The sequence below is a fragment of the Thamnophis elegans genome, chromosome Z (genome assembly GCF_009769535.1).
Source record: "Thamnophis elegans isolate rThaEle1 chromosome Z, rThaEle1.pri, whole genome shotgun sequence".
Taxonomy (NCBI): Eukaryota; Metazoa; Chordata; class Lepidosauria; order Squamata; family Colubridae; genus Thamnophis; species Thamnophis elegans.
The window spans coordinates 74,535,863-74,553,599 of record NC_045558.1 but is presented as its reverse complement, the minus strand read 5'-3'; the positions used below and the strand labels follow the sequence as shown (position 1 = coordinate 74,553,599).

Genomic DNA, 17,737 nt, shown 5'->3' with positions numbered 1-17,737 from the left:
AGCCTGATGTCATAAATTAATTAATGTTCCCTTCAACATTAAATCTGTTTTGAAAAGGATCTAACAAAGACAGGATTATAGGGATTGATAAACACAACAATGACAGAACCACCACCAGCAGTCTTGAATGATAACAAGGTGAGGGATTTAGGGCTGTAGGGAGTTAGTACAAAGGAATAATTGGGCTTGCATTTTTCCTTTTCATCTTCTCCCCCTCCCTTTAAAAAAACCAAAACAATAGTCTTCTTAGAAGGTTCTGATCATTATTGTGAGCAATTTCCTTGGTGTCAGTGATGGCTTGGTCAATTTCCTCTAATAAGTGAGGATCTGAAATAACTTTGAGAATGTGTGAGCCTCCTGACAAATGTTGCAATATGGTAAAAATTTGGAAGATAATGAGTGAACTATACAACTACAGAATATACTGCTCCTCGAGTGGCTAACCACTAAATGAACAATAGCAATGCAGTTCTTAATAGAGAATAGCTAGGTACTGAAAAGTCTGATCAGTGGCATTTTTGAAGACTAAAAAGACAAATCAGAAATACAGGACAAACATTCTTGGTATCTTCAACATGGAGTCTCTAAGATCAAACTCAATTTAGCTTACAGAAAAGGGATAAGAAATACAGTGCAAAGAAAATCTAATTTGACTTAATGTGTCCAAATGTGGTTAAGAGTCCACATCCAAGTCTTCATTGTGATGATAAAAGAAGTGAAATGTCTATGATTGTTCGCTATTATTGAATCCATTGATTACTGTTGCTTGAAAAATTTATGAGGAATCTAAAAATAAAATGTTTATATTCCTCCAATTCCTTTAGATGTACAATACATTTTAGATGTCCAATCCTTATCATGTTTGATAAGATTTGACATTTGCCAGGCAAGCTCAACAGTGATGACAGATGTATCATCTTGCTACATTATTTGGGATAGTTTGGGGCCTGTGTATCCTGAGTGATTTGCAATGTAAGCTCTGCCAGTTAGATCCTTGTCTCATTTGATAACTGAATATTTCCAGAAAGAGAATATGTATGAATGGTGTTTACTACATTCTTGGGTGAAGAACTTATGTGCTCCTTCCTCAAGAATAATTGTTTGATCTGGCTATTTTGGACAATTACTACCCTGACTTCTACATTCTGTTTTTAGGAAGGGTAGAAGTTTAGCTGTTGAAGATCCTGGAGAAAGTAATTATTTGTACTCTTTTCAGTCTGGTTGAAGCTTGACTATGAGGCTGAGCAAACATTGATTGGTAATGACTCATAGCAAGAATAGGGTAATGGGAACATGATCCTATTGGTCTTCTCAGTGCCATTTGATATCATTAATCATGTATTAAGTGTTATAAAAGGTTGGGAATGAACAACACAATTTTGCAATAGATCTATTCCTTTCTAACCAATTAACAAGGAGTGAGAGTTCATGCAAATGGGTTCTCTGAAGTGAATTTAGTCTCTTCTCTATATTATTTAACATCTACATGAAACCATTGGGAAAATCATCCATTTGCATAGGCAGGTGTTGTGGCCCAGCAGGATCCGGTTGAACTGCTGATGGACTCGGATAGCGAGGAACCATATGAGTCTGCCCTGGATGATGTGGAGGACCCTGGGCAGGGTTCAGATTCACAGCAGGGACCAGAGAGGCTGGGAGGCGCCTGAGGCATGGAGCAGTAGGGAGGATCAAAAGCAATTTGTCCCTGATGCTAGATTGAGAAGGGCTGAGAAACGGAAGCAGCAACTGCATAGGCAGACTCACAGAAGATGATTAAGCACAGGAGGTTGTTGATTGGCCCTTCCCAAGAGAGATTATAGGTGAAGCGTTGGGAGGGGACATTTGCAGGAAACAACTGTTCGAATTAGTAGTTAAGAAAATCTATCTGTGAATTCTAGTCGTGTCTGTTCATTTGGACTATCTGTGTTGCTTCGTTTGAATTATCTGGGTTGCTGGAGAGTTACTCTATTGAACGTGAGTTGCCTGGGCCCTCAGCCAAAGGATTCGTTATCTCAGTAATTGAACAGTGGCAAACAGCCAAGACAGTGTTCTGATTTATTCACAGGCCGGTGGTGCGGTGTTACTGCAGGCTCATGCCCCTAGTGGCACCCTTTTCCCTTACGCTTTCTTCGCATGGAAACTCAATCCTTCTGAGCGCAATTACACCATCTGGGAGAAGGAATTGCTGGCCATTAAGGTGGCTTTTGAGGCCTGGAGGCATCACCTGGAGGGGGGCAGGCATCAAGTCGAGGTTCGGATGGACCATAGGAATCTAGAGTTCCTGAAAACGGCGCGCAAGTTGAACTAGCACCAGATCCGGTGGTCCCTGTTCTTTGCCCGGTTCAACTTCTGAGTGACCTACACCCCAAGTGCACGCAACCAAAGGGTGGATGCCCTGTCCAGGAAACCTGAGTACTCTTGCACCACAGAACCGCTTCCACCCCAGACAGTTTTGCCCGTCGAATCTTTTGCTGCAGTTCACAAGCCCATGGACTTACAGCCTCGGATACGGGACGTGCAGTGGTATGATGAGTGGGTGGAGCAACGGAGGGCAGAGGTAGGGCCGGTCTCCCCATGGACCTTTGATGATGACTTCTTGAGGTACCTGGACAGGCTCTATGGGCCCGCGGGGCCCCTCCGGGGACTTATTCTCTCCCAGTGCCATGACAATCTGGCGGCGGGACATTTTGGCCTTTTCAAGACTTTGAACCTGGTCTCCCGTACTTTCTGGTGGCCCCACTTATGACACGATGTACAGACACACATCACCTCTTGTGTACAGTGTCAGTAGGCCAAGTCAGCAACGGGAGCTCCTCCAGGGCTGCTTCAGCCATTGCCGACCCCGGACAGACCCTGGGGAGCCATGTCCATGGACTTTCTGCTGGAATTGCCTCTGTCTTTGGGGTTTACCACAGTTCTCGTGATGGTGGACATGCTCATGAAGATGGCACATTTCATTCCGTGTCGGAGATTTCCGACAGCCCACACCACTGCACGCATATTCATCCAGCATGTCTTCCGGCTGCACGGCCTATCCAATCAGGTCATGTCGGACCGTGGGATGCAGTTCATGGCCCAGTTCTCGGCTGATGGAGGCTCTGGACATCCAGATTTGTTTGTCCTCGGCACCCCATCCTGAAACGAATGAGGGGATGGAGAAGGTGATCGGGACCTTGGAGCAGTACCTGTGCTGCTTCGTGAATCAGCAGCAGAACAACTGGGTGGACTACCTGGCCATGGTGGAGTTTGCATTTAACAACTCGCAGCACACCTCCACGTGGATGATGCCTTTCTTGGCTAATGTCGGGTATCACCCTCGCTTCTTTCCTCTTACCCCAGTTGATTCCCTGGTCCCCGCAGCACAGGACTTCCTCTCAGAGCTCCAGGCGGTCCACCAAGTGGTGTGCCGCTATCTGACTCAAGCCAAAGAGGATGGAGGACAGATCTCGGCATGCGGTGCCAGAGTTGGCTGTGGGAGATCGCGTGTGGTTATCCACGTGACATCTTCCGTCCCACCGGCCAGCTAAGAAGTTGGACCACTGTTAACTTGGGCCGTTCCTGGTGGAGGCCATCATCAACCCAGTGGCCTATCGCCTGACCTTGCCATGCTTGATGCGAGTGCACCTGATGTTCCATCGCTCGCTCCTGGTCCCTGAGCGGTCTCTCCTCCCATCTTGTTCTCTCCGCCCACCTTCTCTGCCCCAGCCATCACCATGTCAGGTGGAGAAGCAGCTTACGCACAAAGTGGCCCGGATCCGGGACTCGAGATGGCTAAAGGGACGATTCCAGTACTTGGTGGACTGGAAGGACGATGGGCTGGACGGGGGGATGGATGTGCACGCCACCTCTTTGGTGCGGGTCTACCATGCACAATGTCCCTCGATGCCGCATCCTGAGCATCAGACCCGGGGGAAGGGCCCTGCGGTTAGGGATAGTGTTATGCCCCAGCAGGATCCTGTTGAGCTGCTGATAGACTCGGAGAGCGAGGACACATATGAGTCTGCCCTGGACGATGTGGAGAACCCTGGGCAGGGTTCAGACTCAGAGCAGGGACCAGAGAGGCTGGTTGGCCACCAGGAGGTGCCTGAGGCATGGAGCAGTGGGGAGGATCAAAGGCAGTTTGTTCCTGATGCTAGATTGAGAAGGGCTGAGAAATGGAAGCAGCAACTCCGTAGATAGACTCACAGAAGACGATTAAGCACAGGTGGTTGTTGATTGGCCCCTCCCAAGAGAGATTATAGGTGAGGTGTTGGGAGGGGACATTTGCAGGAGACAACTGTTCGAATTAGTAGTTAAGAAAATCTATCTATGTATTCTAGTTGTGTCTGTTCATTTGGACTATCTGGGTTGCTGGAGAGCTACTCTATTGAATGTGAGTTGCCTGGGCCCTTAGCCAAAGGATTAGTTATCTCAGTAATTGAACAGTGGCAAACAGCCAAGCCTGTGTTCTGGTTTATTCACAGACCGGGGGGTCAGAACAGGCAAGTATCCTCATGTGTATAATTCACTCCAGGATTGAAAGAAGATGTTCCAATATTTGAGGGGCTGCCACAGAGAGGAAGGAGTCAAGCTATTTTCCAAGGTACCTGAAGGCCAGACAAGGAATAATGGATGGAAACTGATCAGGGAGAGAATTAACCTAGAAATAAGGAGAAATTTTCTCACAGTGAGAACAATCAACCCGTTGAACAGCTTGCCTTCGGAAGTTGTGGGAGCTTCATCACTGAAAGCTCAAGAAGAGATTGGGCTGCCATTTATCAGAAATTGTGTAGGAGGCTTTTTTAAACAGGCAGTCATTCACGGTGTGAGTGAGCTAGCTGAGGTTCAGCTAGCTAGCCGAACCTCAGCACTCGCCTTTTCCCGTTTACATTTTTTTTCTTTTTCATGATTGACAGTGGTGAAGCTGTGCCTCCCCTGCCTCCCCTGACTGCATGTCACTGGAATCAAGATAACATGAAATATTAGTACAGCTTTATAAAACCCTTGTGAAATACCACAACCAATTTTGGTCACCATACTACAAAAAGATGTTGAGACTTTGGAAAAAGTTCAGAGAAGAGCAACTAAGATGATCGAAGGCCTGGAGACTAAAACATATGAAGAATAGCTGCAGGATTTTGGTTTAGTTAATCTAAAGAAAAGAAGTATTAGGAGTGTAGTAGCAGTATTCCAGTACTCGAGGGGCTGCCACAAGAAAGAGGGGGTCAAATTATTCTCCAAAGCACCAGAGGGCAAGACAAGAAACAATGTTTGGAAACTAGTCAGAGAGAAAGCAACCTGGAATTAAGGAGAAACTTCCTAATAGTGAGGACAATTAACCAGTGGAACAGCTTGCCTCCAAAAAATCACAGAGGTTGCCTGATCACATTAGGCTATGAAAATAAATTCCACTCAACAAGATTCCCCACAAGTAGAAACACCTTCAATTTTAACTTTTAGACTTACAGTTGCAAGAAAAAGTATGTGAATCCCTTGCGATTACGTGGAGTTTTGCATGAATTGGTCATAAAATGTGCTCTGAACTTCATCTAAGTTACAATAGAAAAACACAGTCTGCTGAAAATAATACACAAACATTAGATGTTGCCATGGTCTAATTGAACATAACATGTAAACATTCACAGTGCAGGAAGGAAAAAGTATGTGAGCCCCTAGCCTAATGACTTCTCCAAGAGCTAATTGGAGCCAGGAGTGAGCCAACCTTGACTCCAATCAGTGTGATGATATTCGATGTGTTGCTGACAGCTCTCCTGCCCTTTAAAAACGCACACCTGTTTTGGATTTACTGGTTTCAAGAAGCACTGTCTGATGTGAACCATGCCTCACAGAAAAGAGCTCTCAGAAGACCTACGATCAAGAATTGTTGACTTGCAGAAGCTGGAAAGGGTTACAAAAGTATCTCTAAAAGCCTTGATGTTCATGTGTCAATGGTAAGACAGACTTTCTACAAATGTAGAAAGTTTAGCACTGTTGCTACTCTCCCTAGGTGTGGTCGTCCTGTAAAAATGACTGCAAGAGCACAGCGCAGAATGCTTCATAAGGTAAAGAAGAATCCCAGAGTGTCAGCTAACGACCTACAGAAATCTCTGGCACATGCTAAAATTTTTGTTGATACATCTACAATAAGGAAAACATTAAACAATAATAGAGTACATGAGTGGACACCATGGAGGAAGCCATTGCTATCCCAAAAAAAATATTGCAGCACGTTTGAAGTTTGCAAAAGAGCACCTGGATGTTCCACAGAATTACTGGCAAAATATACTGTGGACAGATGAAATCAAAAATTGAGTTGTTTGGGAAAAACACACAACACTATGTTTGGAGAAAAAAAGGCACAGCACACCAACATCAAAACCTCATCCCCACTGTAAAACATGGCGGAGGGAGCATCATGGCTGGGGCTGCTTTGCTTCCTCAGGGCCTGGATGGATTGTTGTCATTGATGGGAAAATGAATTCCAGGGTTTATCAAGACATTTTGCAGGTAAACGTACGACCATCTGTCCGCCAACTGAAGCTCCGCAGAGAATGGGTGATGCAACAGGACAATGACCCAAAGCAAGTAATTCAACAAAAAAATGGCTTCAACAGCACAGAATATGCCTTCTGGAATGGCCCAGTCAGAGTCCTGACCTCAACCTGATTGAAATGCTGTGGCATGACCTTAAGAGAGCGATTCACACCAGACATCCCAAGAATATTGCTACGCTGAAACAGTTTTGTGAAGCGGAGTGGTGATCGTTGTGCAGGTCTGATCTGCAACTACAAGAAATGTTTGGTTGAGGTTATTGCTGCCAAAGGAGGGTCAACCAGCTATTAAGTCCAACGGTTCACATACTTTTTCCTCCCTGCACTGTGAATGTTTATATGTTATGTTCAATTAAACCATGGCAACATCTAATGTTTGTGTAGTATTATTTTCAGCAGACTGTGTTTGTCTATTGTTGTGACTTAGATGAAGTTCAGAGCACATTTTATGACCAATTCATGCAAAACTCCACGTAATCCCAAGGGGTTCACATACTTTTTCTTGCAACTGTATGTAGACAAACATATCTTGTAGTGCAAAAATTGATACTAAGAAATTAAAAATAATAATCATGCAATAATTCTTAATGGAAAACTTATAATCTTATAATAAAAATAGGTTACAGACTGGCATAGGTAGTGCTCAACATATGACCAATCAGACTGTTAAAAGTTACAATGGTACTTTCAACCTGTTTCTAAAGTTCCAACAGCTAACATTCCCAGGTTATGTGACCACATTTCAGGCATTTGACAACTGGGTCATATTCATGACTGCTTGAAGTATCCCACGGTCACATGACTGCGATTCATAACATTTTTGTTGAATACCGGCTAGGCAATGATAATTTGCTTTACAACCGTCACAATTTAAAGTCGTAAGAGGCACGTTCCACTACGGTCATAAACTAAGGATTACTTGTATATGAAGAAGTGCTACACTGCAAGATTAAATTCCTGAAGAGGGGAGGAATGGGAAGAAGAGGGGAAGGGTAAAGGGGAGGAAGGGGAAGGAGAGAAGGGAAAGGAGAGGAGGAAGGAAGGAAGGAGAGAAGAAAGAGAAGAAAGGGGGTAGGAAGGAGGGAAGGAGGGAGGGAAGCAAGGAGGGAAGGAAGGAGAGAAGGAGAGAAGAAAGGAGGAAAGGAAGGAGGGAAGGAAGAAGAGAAGGAGAGAAGAAAGGAGGGAAGGAAGGAGGGAATGTAGGAGAGAAGGAAATGGGGAAGGAAGGAGGAAAGGAAGGGGGAAAGGAAGGAGAGAAGGAGAAAAGAAAGGAGGAAAGGAAGGAGGGAAGGAGAGAAGGAGGGAAGGGGAAGGAGGGAGGGAAGGAAGGGGAGTAGGAGAGAAGAAACGAGGGAAGGAAAGAGGGAGGGAGGGAAGAAGAAGTAGGACCGTTGTAAGATAAGATGGATCTATGGGATGTTATAAATACATATTATTAATAACAGTTATGAGATCATATAATTGTGAATGTATATATGAAATTGATAAAATAAAATAAAATAAAAAGATTAAATTCCTGGTAATAACTGATAACTAATAAAGAACTGCTTACAGATGCTTCTTTTGGCTAGTTTCCTGGCAAACAACTTTATTGACCAACTAAGTCAACAAATATTTAATAAGGAATATTAGATAATTTTATCCTATAAACTTAGCCAATGAACAGAAAGAAGTAATTTCCGTCCCATCTGCAACAAGTGTATGTACATAGGAAATGAATTTAGAAACAAATCCTTTTCATATTGTCAGAGACAACATTTGAAGATACTTAAAGTTACCCTATGCTGAACTAATAGATCTGGGTGGGTGGGAGGTATAATATTAATCAATTTCTGCTGCAAACATTCAGTTGAACTGAGGAAGACCTTTAATTACAGTAGAATTAAACTACTGAATTGGGGACTGGGAATTTACTTTGAATTTAGCAGATTATGCTCCAAATCTGAATTCCCAAATGAGAAACATGTAGGGTGATGAATGAAATGTGAAATAGAATCTGGGACACAGAAAGGATATCAGAATAACTTCCTACAAAAACTCCTGACTGTGTCACTGCCTAATTGATTCCAATTTATACAGCTCTTTGCAGTTTCCAGCTTTATCGGATTGTTTGAAATTACTTATTGACAATTTAATTCTTTGTATTCATATATTCCAAACTGAATCTATCTGGCATAAATAGATTTTTGTTTCTTCTCCCTATATTATTTGACTATCTTATCTACTATATACTTATTCAAATATTCAATAACCATCTATACAGGAGCTACTATTTCCATCTGTTCTGCTCCATTCATTCACCCTCATCTGCACAACATTCTAAAAGGAAGCACCATGAAGTGTCATAGTCCAATGTTCTTCTGACATTTGAGTACATTCCATATAAGGACAATGCATTTGGGACTTTGCAAATTATTCAATTATATTTATGTTACCTTGTCACCACCAAAACATGTTACTTATTTTTGCTTTTGTTCCCAGTTGTTGTTGTTTTTTTGTACATAATAAAGACACTCAACCAGCCTCTAATTATGTTCTTGTAATGCCAGCCTCTGCCTTTATTTAATAATTATTTAATAATTACCAGCTTTACCAATAACCATTTTGTCACACAAAGTGCACAAAATACTTAACATTTGATTTAACAACAAATTAAGCTATAATGAATGAAATTTAAGGAGTACAGAGTATCTATATCTGTCCTTGCTGGCACCTACTTAAATAAATAGAAATAGAAAATTATGTAACTTTCACAAAGAAAGAAACATTATGTAACTTTCACAAAGCATAGCTTATGAGAAAGCATACTCTCCTTCAACTAGTTTAGTTGGATATTGGATGCTGAAATTTTCCTGGAAGAGAGGAGATCTTGAGATAATCCATGTGTATTCCAGACAGCCACTCTTCATGTATATGAATTTGGCATAAGTTCTTGTTCTTGACTTGCTCTTTTAAATGGTTATTTAATTGCTAGACATGTGCCATTAGGGTAGTTAGGAAAAATAATGATCTTGGTTTCAGAGTACTTAATTTCTAGCTGTTATTTTTAGAATGCTTAGCCAAAGCAACTGGTTCAGGACAATTATGTTGGATAAAGCAGCATGACACCATCCGCATATAGAAGAGCAGAAATCTCTTTTTTCCCCTCTATTTTGACAGATGAAGAGATGGGCTATTCTATTTGTCTATAAGGGTTAATTTCTTTGGTCCAGTGTCCTTGGATATTATATCATACATAAGAAAAAATAATCAATTGAAGAAGAGTTCAATTTGTTTCATAGTTTGGATCCAAAGATGAAATAAAAAGCATATCTAAATGCTGTGTGTGTAGAGTGATATGTGAGTTCTGGAGGACTAATTTTTAACTAAATATTGTATTTTTATAGGGGAAAATGGAAAGAGTGAGTTACCTTGAAAATGGACGGTTTCTAAAAAAATAAAATGAATATATAAAACACTAAAAATAAGTCTTTTCTCTCTATGGAAGAAAAGATCAGCCTATGTCAGCAAGAAAAATCTTGCCTCTTTTTTCTCTCTCTAGGCATCCTTATTTCTTTCTTGGCCATGCCTTACCTCTCCTTGCCAGATGGGATTGACAGTGTTACACATAATCTTGGATCTCTTTTCCTGTCCATGGTGTGGAAGAGCTGGGAAGATGCTATGCTTTCCAGGCTGGATTGAAATTTTAAGGTAAGGATCCGGATTGAAGAACATGCCTTTCTTCAAACCAAAAGCTTGGAAATCTGCAAAAATGTTAGATATCCATATTAGCATTATTTATATTCTGTTAAACTATTATTAATATTTTTTCAATTAAATTTTTTAACTGTGTATTAAATTAAATAAATATAAATGGTCTATGTTTAGTGACATAATTGGGATTGGCAACTCAGTTATTAAGCAAAGCAGTCACTAAGTGAAATCACGACTGTGCTTATGATCTTATTTCAGCTTAGCTTTGCTGTATAGATTTACAAAGATTTTAAATCTGAGGATTGATCATAAAATTACTTTTTCACCATTGTTGCTAGATGAAGACTTTCTCACAGAATAGAATAGAATAGAATAGAATAGAATAGGAGAGGAGAGGAGAGGAGAGAATTCTTTATTGGCCAAGTGTGATTGAGCACACAAGGAATTTATCTCCAGTGCATAAGCTCTTACTGGGAAGACAAATAGCAAAATAATATAATCATGATATCAATAAGAGAAGGTAGTAGAAATGAGAAAGATAATAGTAATACAGCCTTACTAAATGAGAAATATCCTGAGATAAGACAGTGCTGTGGGAATTATGTGTTTAGCAGAATGATAGCACAGGAAAAAATTGTCTTTGTGTATAGTTGTTTTGGTATGCATCCTGAAGGGAGGAGATGAAACAGTTTATGTCTAGGATGTGAGGGGTCTGTAGACATTTTGTCAGCCCTCTTCCTAACTCACGCAGTATATAGGTCCTCAATGGAAGGCAGGCTGCTTGAAATCATTTTTTCTGCAGTCCTAACTTTCCACTGAAGTTTGTACCTGTCCTGTTTAATTGTTGTACCAAACCAGACAGTTATAGAAGAACAAATGACATTCAATAATTTCTCTGTAGAACTGTATCAACAACTTTGATAACTAAATAAGATTCAAAACCAGTGAATTAAGTTTTGATTATTGCTCTGAGATGTAACTGAGTAAAAGCACATTAAAAATCATTGTAGCATTCACAATATACTCAATCAGGGCAAATGGTATGATGAAAATAGACGGGGGCAAAGATGCTGCAAATGCTGAAAGAATAAAAAGAATTTGGCAGCCATGGATGAAACAATGTAAGTAAATAGAAAAAAAATTATGTTCAATAATACAAATCCAGAATTTAAAAAAATATTTTGAGAAACTGAATCCTGAAGAATCTAGAAAAAGTCTTCCATTACTTCTTGAATAGCTTATAGAAAGGAGACAAGAATGAAAAATGGATGCTCCTTTCCCAATCCTGAGGCTCTGGACTGGCTAAACTTCATTATGGCTAGTAGAAGAATATAAATAGGAGAATGAACATGAGGCACTTTAGATATCCATGATGGGATCCCAATCATGATAAGTAAAGTTGCCAGATACTCCTGCTATAGATTGAAACATTTGTATAACCAATATACAAAGAAGTGCAATGCTGTCCACTTCTAAAATACATTACTTGGGTTTATATGAATCAAAGAGGAAGAAGGCACCTGTTAAAATTCTCTATGAATATTTTTCAGTGCAATTTATTGATGAAGAGAATTATTACAGGTATATTATACATCATTTCTGGTTGTTTATAAATCATAGGCCTCTGTACAACTGGTATATATCAATCTGTTTGAAAATGACAGTCAATTTTTCTCAAACAACTGAGAACATAAGAAATGGATGAAAATTATTTTTCACATTTAAAAACTAGCATGACTAGCACATTACATAACACAGATCAATTTTTGCAGGTTAATCTATTAAAATGATGCAGGCAGAGATACAATAACAATTGACACACACAGAAACACACATAGGTAGGTATTATGCATGTACGTTTATTTGGAGATAGAGCAGGTTACTGTTTTCTAATATAATTGTATATAGCAGAATGGGGACAGTGCCATAATTCAGGAAAATAACTTTTAGACAGACACAAAAACTCTGAGACTACAACCCCCGCTATTTCTAATCAGCATATCTATTCCAGATGTTGTTCAACATACACGACAATTCCAAATAGATGAAGCTGGGGTTTATATAGACTAATTAAATTGTATGAAGGGAGATAATTCTAAAGAATAGTATATGATAATTAACTATAAAATATGTAGAACAACGACTGATACAAATAGCATTATTTTATTAAAGATTTCAGTAATATTTTTGTCATAACACTTAATGGTTTACAAATCTGTTCTAATATAAATAATCACAGAGCAAAATCCCTCTCTTTTGTTGTCACCTATCTATGAAGAAGAGAGCACATGAAGTTTACAATGTAACAACTTTAATTACTAAAATAAGAGAAATGTCTTCAATATACAAATATACTTCTTTGGGGAAAGTGAACAACAATTAACCTTGTGATCCTGGTGATATTTCACTTATTATTAAAAAGAAGGAAATATTTTAATGTTTTAATGCTATTACTAACACATATGGCTGTTTTTAACTGTTTTCAGAAATAATAAAACAATTATAATTAAGTCATTGTTAAGCCAGGAAAAAAAATGCTGAGAAGAATGAAGGCACATATGTTTGGATCTTTAAAGTAATTTTCAAAACCTGCTTTCCAAGAAGATGCAGCAATGTATTATCAAGAAGGCCAGGAAACACTCTGGCTTCCCTGAAAGACAGCATATCCACCACCAGCATTTTTTGCTCTACAAAAGTTCAGCTAGAAATGAGACTTCACTAGACAGATAAAAAAATAAGGAAAGATAGGATGTTTTTCTTAACAGACAAAATCTGATGTGATGGAAAGTAGGAAAACCACCATCTTAGACCAATCTCCCTAACAGATTTGCTGTGGAGTAAAAAAAAAAAGGGGGGGGAGCTCTATCTGCAATACAAATATATTAAACAATGAGCCCTATTTTAAAAGTTATAGAAAAGCCAATGAACAGATTTTAATATGACAAGGCTTTTCTTGAGCCATAAATGTTTTGTCTAACAACTTGAATTTCTTATTATTTATCATTTATTATAATAATTATTTTCTAATCTTCCAAATCTTTTAAAGTCACTATTATTGGCTCCTGATCAGTTAAAAGGGAATGTTTTTCAATAATTTAAATCTACCATAATGCTTTACCTAATGATATCTCAAAGAATACAATACAGTTTACTGTATTTGTTCATTTTTAGGATGCCTATAAGCACATGTCGTTAGTATTTTATTTGATAGTTTCCAAGGCAGTGATAAATGAATTAATATTAGAGCAAGTTGACTCAAATAGAAGATTGGTACAATAAAGAATAAAATAAAATATCTAAACTATGGTCCAGGGAGGTTGACTGGTAAGAACAGATACTGCTGTACGCTGAAAAAATATTGGCAGCAGCATGATTTTAAAATTCTAATATGCACTAACTATGCCTCTTCCCTTCTCCTTAGAAGACAATGATTTATTAAGAAACCTGAAAGAGATGCCCAAACCTCATAACTGCCACGCAAAACTGAACAAAGCTTATCTTACTAAACTTGATGAGAAATATTAAAATATTTCCTCTTCTTATATATATCTGAGATATTACCAGGACCCCAAGTTTAATTTATTGTCTATCTTTGCAAAGAACTACTTTACATCTTGAAGACTTTCCCTGGATTTTTTAAAAATAACTTTCCTTTTATGTTAGTAAATAATGTTGTTACAGTGTAAACTAATCATTCTGTAAGGTGCTCATCAGATATCTTACTCTAGATGCTTTCTTATTCGTAAATAGTGGCAATAAAAGAGAGGGGTTTACTCTTGAAATATTGTATTGCTATTAGTCCCATTTTATTGAGCGTAGGTGTCAAAAAAATTCACTGGAACTTTTAATAAGATAATGTTAGAGAAAAAACATACCTGAAAGGGAGAAACTGATCAGCCTTCTGCTTCCATGCCCCTGGCCTGAATCTTCACTAGTGATGTTTTTAAAAATCTGTAATGAAGAGAAAGATATCAAAAGCATCAACACTTTTTGTAGAGTATTATTGGCTAACAACTTAATCCAAGAAGTACAATCAAGGAGAAATCTATGATAAGCATTCATTAAACAACTATTGATTAAAACACTTCTGATAAATCCATGCTTTCAATGTAAAGAGGCCACAGGGGAGCTTCATCCCATAGAAATTTGGAAGGCATGATAAAGAATTACTATAATTTTATGCTTTTGGAGAAGGAACTTTCTCTTGTATTTACAAATCACAATTACTTATTACAATAGGTTAAATGACTACCATACAGGTGAGGATTTTGTACTCATTACTAGGCGTGAAAAAATGAAATGAAATGAAATATAATCTCTTGTATGGCAGTGAAACATCTAATTCACGTATTTCACCATAAAGTCTAAAATGAGGTTTACTGCACCCAGTTGCATATTCTGAATAATTTTTCTTATTATTTGTGCATAAAGCACCAGATGTACACAGTTTTATCTGTCCAGCTTCTGATGATCTGAACAGGAAAGTTATAGGTAATTCCAACAAAAGCATATCTCCAGCCTCAGATGTCATCAATTTAATAGGCAACTTTCAGGAGGGGAAATGTAAGGCATTCAGTCAAACCAGCAATCTAATTGCACATTACCTATTAGGATAGTGTGCCAGATTTCACTGGATTTGCTTTGCTTGACTCAATTTGTATCACATGTTGCTATTATTTGTTCTCAACAGACCTCCTTGTATAGGCATTTTCTTCTGTATTTTTTTCCCAACTATCCAATGAAGTACAAATAAGCCCATCAAAATCAGCACTGGAAAAAATGGTTTCTATATGGGGTTTCTTCAGGGCTAAATAATTTATAAAATAAGGAGGAGGAGCAAGCAGTACCTTTTTGAACTAGCTTTTTATTTAAAGGAATAAAGGAATAAGCTACCACTCACAAAAGCTTCTGTCTTTTAATAATACTACCAGATTCCTTCTGATTATTATTATTTTTTGCCACCACAGTCTAAGAATGTTATGCTCCTATAATGTTTATAAATTACTATTTTTGCCATACTTTATCTTACAATGATGTCCACTCTAAATAGGTATCAAGTTGGACTATGTTGTACTATAACCAAGGATTTTTTCTCATATTCTTTGCAAGGCCAATGACAATTATCACTGATACAGGTTTTGTGTCAACCACATTTTTTACTTCTTGGCACTGAAGAATTTCAGGAGGTGGCAGCATTTCTTCTCAAACAGGGTCAACCCCAATTTGTATTTTAGGAGGGAATTCCACAAAATTTCATCTGGGATTTCTAGACTTATCATCTTGACTGAGTAATGGTGGGTGGGTGGGGGAGAGAATCATGGAAAAGGATAGTGACAAACACTTTAATTATGCTGATAAGAAAACCACATGAACAAGTTTTGTATTTTAAAATGGTATTCTACAACATAAAAAATAAAGAGATCTTTTTTCTAGAGCAATTCTGCATTAATAATCTGACAGAAATATTGTTCAGTGTTGGGAAAGGAAGACAACACACTTTGGTTTGAAGTCAAAATAAGATTTGAAACTAATAATACCCAGAATTATCTTTCATTCATACCTTCAGTAATACATATATTATGTTGTATGGTTTATTAATATTTATATTATATGTTGTGAGGATTTGTTACATTTATTCTTTATAGGTATTGTTTATGTATTTATTATTTCAATTTCCTTACAAATGAAATTTTGTTTTGCTAGGGCATCTGACGGATGGGTATTCTGATGTGAAATTTGCAATTCTGAAAATAACTTCTTCAAACTATCTGGAAGGATTTTACAGCAGGCTTTTAAAAAGACTGGTGCATTTTGAAGTTTCATATATGAGATTAAGGTACAGATCCACTCTGTAGCAATCTCACCATCAGTTATAAATCTATTTTGTACTTCTAAATGCAATCTGTATTATAGCTGACATTTACAGTAGAGAAATCTTAGGAACATGATTGTTGCCTTATAAACACAGCACCATTCAGATTACACATAGGGGAGGGCATAAATTCAAGAGAAAATAATTACCATATTTTTTTACTATAAGACACACCGGACTATAAGATGCACCTTAGTTTTTGGGGAGAAAAATAAGAAAATATTCCCTCCCAAAGATTGGCTAATTATTCCATCTCTCAGTCTGGGGGGTGAAATTATACGCCCCTCAGAGAGGGTTCGCAATTTGGGAGTTCTCCTGGATCCACAGCTGACTTTAGATCACCAGTTATCGGCTGTGACCAGGGAGGTCTTTGCCCAGGTTTGCCTGGTGCACCAATTGCGACCCTATCTGGACCGGGAGGCACTTCAGATAGTCACTCACGCCCTCGTGACCTCAAGTCTGGACTACTGTAATGCACTTTACATGGGGCTGCCCTTGAAAAGTGTTCGAAGACTTCAGCTAGTCCAGAATGCGGCCGCGCGAGCGATTGTGGGTGCACCTAGGTACACTCACGTTACACCTATCCTCCGCGAGCTGTACTGGCTGCCCATTGGTCTCCGGACTCGCTTCAAGGTGCTAGTTGTTACTTATAAAGCCCTACATGGCATCGGACCTGGGTACCTGAGAGACCACCTCCTGCCAATTACCTCCCAAAGACCAATTCGATCGCACAGGCTTGGCCTTCTCCGGGTTCCATCTGCCAGCCAATGTCGGCTGGCAACCCCCCGGGGGAGAGCCTTCTCTGTTGCTGCTCCGGCCCTCTGGAACGAGCTCCCCATGGAGATCCGGACCCTTACTACCCTCTCGGCCTTCCGTAAAGCTACTAAGTCCTGGCTGTTCCGGCAGGCTGGGGGCTGTTAAAGCACCCAGCCCCGTCTTAATTGTGACTGTTGTGGATTTTAAAATTGTTTGTATTGTCTTATTTATTCCCTCCCTTTTTTATTGTATGCCGCCCAGAGTCCTTCGGGAGTGGCGGCATACAAAACCAATAAACCAAACCAAACCAAACCAAAAAAAAATATTCTGCCTCCGCCTTGAGCATCCATGGTATTCATGTGGCTAGTGTCCTGTCAGTGTGTTAGAGAGATTAGGGTTTTTTTGGAAACAAACAGTATTTGCTGTGTGAGCAACAAGGAAGGAGACAGCATGGAGCCTGGCCGTGGTTTGTTCTGTACTAAAGCTGCATGGTGTGTTGATATCTGAAACTAAAATTGAAAGTGAAACTTCTCTGCTGCTTTTGGTATTGTATATTTACTTAATGTGTTATATTATTTATAAAGAGATGTTATTGAATCTTGCTGAATCAGTTACTTGTGTGTGCTTTCTGAATGTGATTGCTTGCTGCAAACTCTGACATGTTCTTGCAGCAAATAGCAGTTAGGTCAGCATCAGCACATTATTGCAGCCTGATTCAGCATGAGCAGCTGATTGGTGGGTGGATCAGCCTCCCCGAATACCCCCAATCAGCTGTTCTAGGCTGCAGGGATTGCCACAGACCATCGCCTCCTTTGTGCCTCACGTTTTTGGCTGCATTCAGTGTATAAGATACAGCCAAATTTTCACCCTCTTTTAGGGGTGGGGA

The 17,737-nt window shown here is 39.2% G+C and overlaps 1 protein-coding gene across 1 annotated transcript in view; it reads right to left on the bottom strand.

Moving 5' to 3' along the window:
• The window catches only part of HECW1 (HECT, C2 and WW domain containing E3 ubiquitin protein ligase 1), a 169,866-nt gene that overhangs the window by 93,098 nt on the left and 59,031 nt on the right, over window positions 1–17,737 (bottom strand). The window contains 2 exon segments of the mRNA XM_032237319.1: window positions 10,104–10,273; window positions 14,099–14,174. Of these exon segments, the coding sequence (XP_032093210.1) occupies window positions 10,104–10,273; window positions 14,099–14,174 (246 nt within the window).